This window comes from Aureococcus anophagefferens (genome assembly GCF_000186865.1).
Source record: "Aureococcus anophagefferens unplaced genomic scaffold AURANscaffold_39, whole genome shotgun sequence".
In the NCBI taxonomy this organism is placed as follows: domain Eukaryota; class Pelagophyceae; order Pelagomonadales; family Pelagomonadaceae; genus Aureococcus; species Aureococcus anophagefferens.
The window spans coordinates 197277-202627 of record NW_008705596.1 but is presented as its reverse complement, the minus strand read 5'-3'; the positions used below and the strand labels follow the sequence as shown (position 1 = coordinate 202627).

Below are 5351 nucleotides of genomic sequence, written 5' to 3'. Positions count from 1 at the left end.
CGCTTGGTCGGCCATAACAACCCTCGAATCTACTGGAAAAAGGCATGGATGGTGCGTCCGCAGTAGTCGTCGCCCCTCTGGGGCTCTGAAATCCGACCCTGTCTGAACACACGTGGTACTGCCGCTACCGTGGCCGTGCCTCCCCTGTGTCACGGGCTCGGCCCTCGCGGGGCAGTGAAGGTGCAGCTACTTGTGTCAGCATCGAGCTCAATCTGTGTCAGTGGCTCCTAATATTCTACTCTTGCGGGCGACTGTTCTTGCGCGCTTCGCAGCCATTTCCATTATTTCGACTTTGCGCTCCCAGTTCCGAAGCATGGATTGAAGGTCGTACATTTGTGCCTTTTGTTCCACGTAATCAAGGGTTGATGGCATGTCAGTTGTCTCTGCCTGCTGCTGGCCGAGCCGTTTCCGGCCACGGCGTTCTGCAGCGATCTCCGTGTTGACCGCAGCGGTGTCATCGCGGACCTTGCGGAGCTGCTCTTTGCGAGCCGCTATTTCTCTGTGGAGCCAGCCTGACTCAGTCAAGATTGCATTGAGCTTCTGTTTGAGCATATTTAACGTCTGCACCGTCTTTCCTGTTGTCATTTTGAGTCGGAGTAGCTCCTCGTTGCGCTCTTCAATCTGTGTCTGGTATTGCTTGTTCTCTATCTGAAGCTGATGAAAATCTATATAGTGCAGGACATCACCCATCTCTTCCTTCTGCTTGAGCTGGGCCTCGACCTTATGAAGCTGTGCTTTGATGGTTGAGTTCTTCAACCGCAACTTCTCAATCATGCTATCACGTTGCCGCAGCTTCTCCTCCATGTAACGAGTCATCTTCTCCGCCATGGTCTTCCCCGTGCGCATGTTTTCTGCGCCCACGACTATGTCTCTTTTGAACTCATACGCATCTTTCTTCAACTCTGCGATGCGAATATCAGTTTCTTCAAGAACTGCACGTAACGTGTCTGCCAATTTTTCTGATGCTTTCTTGTTGTCCCCAATTTCTACTGCAAGTCTCTCCTGCTCCGCGTTTGCAATCTCACATTTCTGTTCCATTGTCAATTTTTGCGGCAAGTTCCGCCGCCGTTGGCGCCACCCCTACATATCAGCGCTGATTCACTCCTCGACGTTACAATATACGCGCCTTTTTCCCTTCGCTGGGCATCTCCTCCCCTTCGGGCTGGTCGTGGACTTGGCGCTCGAGGTAGTTACGGAAGACTTCATTCTCGAGCTTCAGACCCTCGATCTCACGGGACACCTCAGTGATCTGCTCCATTATCTCGTCGGGATCATCATCCGGCGGATAGTTGACCATTTGTGGACTCATATCATTAATTCCGCGCTGTAAGATATACACACGTTTCGACAAGATATAGGATGATATAGCATATCCTGATAGATAAAAGCCCGGACTTAAGGTGTATGCCAGCGCCCTGGAACGAAGCAGCGGCTGAAGCGGGCGCGCTGGCCCGAGTTATGGTGTGTGGCGGGATAATGGACTAAGGTAACTTGATTGGCTTAGCTTGAAGTTGGCAGTGCAGCTGGCTTGTATCTCTAGTATGATCTTATTATATCTACAGCGAGTGACGAAGGATATATATCTAGGTTTCCGTGACGTTGCTCCTTTTCTTTCTTGCTCACGCAACACTCATTCTAACCACCGGACGGAACGAGAACCTGAGACGAAGCTATGGTTCGAGCGTCTTTATCAGCCCACAGCCGCGCAATAATGCGGAATTATGCAACGACCCCAGCAGCTTCGTGCTCCGCTAGTGTGAGCCTGAAGCACATGCGCAGACGCGAAGTGCTGCAAATCGCATGGTGACTCAGACGGTCCTTCGGGGGCTGGGATGGGGCGCGTTTGATCCCCTCGACCCCAGTTTGATGTCTATCGACCTCTCGCAGCATCGGGGATCGTATATCATCCCCCAAGTCGATTCCCTTCAGTGGGGCTGGGTTGGTCGGTCGTCGTCGTCACCGTCGCCGCCGCCGCCGCCGCCGCCGCCGCCGCCGCCGTCGTCGTCGTCGTCGTCACGCGCGCGTGGAAATTCGAACCCACAATCAATTCTGCAACAGTTGCTAGAACTGAACTTAACTTAGCCTGAACGAGGCCGAGTTCATCTTCCTTAACCGCGAGGGACTCAAGGAGACTTCCAATGTCTGCATTATGGTGTTCAGTAAGAGTTAGTAAATTAGACTTAACTTTTTCAGTCACCTTTACTAGATAATTAGCTGTCGGTTCATCCAAGCCTTCTGGAGTTGCATCATCATCCTCAATACTTTGTTGTAAAAGGAGGTCAACCCTGGCAGGATTTTGCGCTGTTAGCTCCTTCTTCAGTGCTAGGTAAGCACTCAAAGGCACTGCATCATCTGTTGGATGCTCAGCCGCCACAACACCCCCCCCCCCTCTCTCTCTCTCTCTCCCTCTCTCTCTCTCTCTCTCTCTCTNGGTCGGGAGCTAGTCATTGTTTCGAGGTAGAGCCCGGGCAGTGCGCCGGGGGCCCGGATCTGCGGCCTTGGTCTGTGATGGTCGTCCAATTTGCCCGACACGAATGCAGCTTGGATTGCTGGCTATTCGCGGCAGATGGACTTTTTCGTCATCACGTGGGTGACTGCCTGAGGTGCTGGAATAAGCAGCGGAGACATCCTCGTATGAAAAAGCAGGGTCGACCTCCGTGCGAGAAGTAGCACCATCATGGGAAATGATTACCACCCCAGGTCCAGATGACTTGCGACCCAAGACACCGCTGTCGATGTGGCTACCTTGTTTTGATAGGGGGGACTGACATCTATCGTGGTCGTGACCACCGATCCTTTTGGCGATTTGTTGATCAGCGTGAGGCACCTCTTCCGCTTCCTCCTCTAACTTTTCAAGTTGTGATGGCAGTGGCAAGTCAACATCGGTGCGAATCTTTGGCGCCAAGGAAGCATCACCGTCACAATTGGGTTCAACTCCTCGAGGTTCCGAGTACTCTCGTTTCGGATAAACACACAATCGAGTTTCCAACTCAACATCCACGTTATTCAATAACCCCCTGGGCAGGCAATCATCATCTGCATCCTTCATCGAATCTGCTCGTTGCTTGGGGTCAAGTTCCGGCTCATCCATCTCAATCTCAGCGGGGATTTTCAGCGCCTGAGACTTGGTAAGGCCAAAATGTAATTGCGTGGGTGTCTTGCAGATCAAATGCGGGTTTTCAATAAGGATGGGAGGCTCGGGAAGCGGGGTACGGCCCTCCTGCTGCCCACTTCTGCTGCCGTTTTTCCAAGACTCTGTTTCAACCCTGCAAAGAAGCAGATGGGGCAGTCGCACATCGTCATCGGTGCCTGTGGTTCCCTGGGAATCTGTCAGGATGACGGATATGGCACCCGACCGGACAAGGACATCACGAGTAGTCTTGTTGTAAGTAAAGATGCGAAGCGCAGATGCACAATGCTGCGTTGTCAGTGGATCATTAAGCGCTGCAAGCGCGACGAGGGTGTCTATTGCACCAGATGCAGCCATTGGGCGCTGGTTCGCAGCAACGCGCACGAGATTTCGCAGTGCTATTGCACAGCAGCGACACTGAAACGGTGAAGAGTCTGGGGAAGCGAGGTAAGAAATGACCATCGATCCGCCTGACTTCACAATTCTGGCCGTATTGACCTCGCCACAGGCTAGATTACAGGCCATGAGTGCTGCTAGGAGACGCTCAGATTCACCCATTATTGCCCAGTGGTCGACAGTGAACTCAATGGCACCTTGTTGTACCAGAGATGCCTGAACATTGGCCTCTACGGACAGATTGTAGAGCGCAGTGACGCAGAATGGAATGAGCGTGGCGGTAGATGCAAGTGCGAATATAATATTCATGATATTTTTGGTCACAAGAGGCTCTGCAGCATCAATCCTGTTCGTCACACAATAAACCCAGCGCGCTAGCTCCAGGCGATAGTGTTCATTGATGTTGGGGATCTCAAGGAGCTGTGCCAAGGCTGGTGCGTGACTTGCGATTGTCACATTGTCAGTCGATGGCGACATTGCGAGGTTGCAACAAAGATGGGCATATGCGAGTGCAGACTGGGGATCAGCACATGCCGACCTCGCGTCCAGGGGGGGGAGGATACCTTGCGTTGTAATAAGTTCAGGCGCCGATTGTGAAAGCAGACAGAGTGCGAGGAGCCGAATCCGAGTCAGGCCTTCATCGGAGCTGCCGAGCTGCTCTGTCATCTTAAAGATGCTGAACTTTGTCGCCCCGTGGTCAATATTTGTTGCTTCTAGGGTTGGTAGTTGGATCAGGAGATTGAGTAGAGTGCGAGCGGCTACGCGCCGTGTGGCAGTAACTTTCGACTGAATCATTGCTCGAACCACTTTCATAGCCGAGGGGAGAGCAAGTATGAGATAGCTAAATTTGAAGCTAAGATTGCAGAAAGCAGTCATTATCATGGTATCAGTGCTCGATACGTGTCTGCTCTTCGATGTTATGGCACCTGGTTCGCCGACACGCGCAACAAATTTTCCCGAGGCGATCGCCGACTCAGTGCGAGCACAGCGTTTGTGAATTTTGAGGTTCTCTGCAAGTACTCCGGTTGGAGACATGTGTAGTTTTGCAATACCCAGCTTTGCCAGACCCCAGATAACACCATCGTTGACCATGGATTGATGCGTAGACTCATTATGGAGAAGATTGCAAAGTGCCGCAGCGCAGATTTCCTTTGTTTCTGGGCGGTCACTTGAGACAAGTGCAATTATCAAAAGTGCGGGTACTGCATTTGCTTGGAGGACGAGCTTCTCAGATCCTTCATCAGCTGCAATATTACAAAATGTCGCCGCACAACCCCTCCTGATCTGCTCATCGGGCTTGTTGGACAGGTCGACCAGGACACGAAGCACGCCATTCGTTAACATGAGTCGGCGCGCATTCGGCTCATAGGACATATTGACCACGGCGTGAATGAATCGCTGCTGAGTAGGGGAGTCGTCGAGAGTGCTCAAGTCGAGTAGCGCATCCAGGAACTGCTCGGAAAGGCGCTGTTCGCTGAGCATATGCGCTCGATATGCTGCTTGGAATGAAAATCGTGAGAGGATAGCACCGCACTGAATTCGTGTAATCAGATTCCCAGACCGAGAAAGCTCAACAATAGGCATCAATGCACCTGCAGCCAGCATGCGGCGGCAATTAGCTGATGAATAAGCTAGCTGTGCGAGGGCGCCAATCGCATACGCCTTGGTGTTGGAACCCGAAGATGCCGAAAGTGCAGCTCCTGAAAGGGATGATGAGTTCGCGAGGGCCAACGCTGGTGCTGCTTCTTCTCTAGCAAGGAGGTCAATGAGTGCAGGAATGAGTGTGGTGGCATCAACGTTGTCGCTGGATGCACGTGTCAGGTTC

At 52.3% G+C, this 5351-nt stretch overlaps 1 protein-coding gene across 1 annotated transcript; it reads right to left on the bottom strand.

Moving 5' to 3' along the window:
- Nucleotides 1-207: 207 nt before the first annotated feature.
- Nucleotides 208-1047, bottom strand: AURANDRAFT_33003 (hypothetical protein; the record flags this gene model as incomplete). Its single annotated transcript, XM_009042880.1, has 1 exon — nucleotides 208-1047. A coding segment is annotated over one exon (840 nt), but the record flags the coding sequence as incomplete, so codon positions are not given.
- Between the last annotated feature and the right edge of the window lie 4304 nt (nucleotides 1048-5351).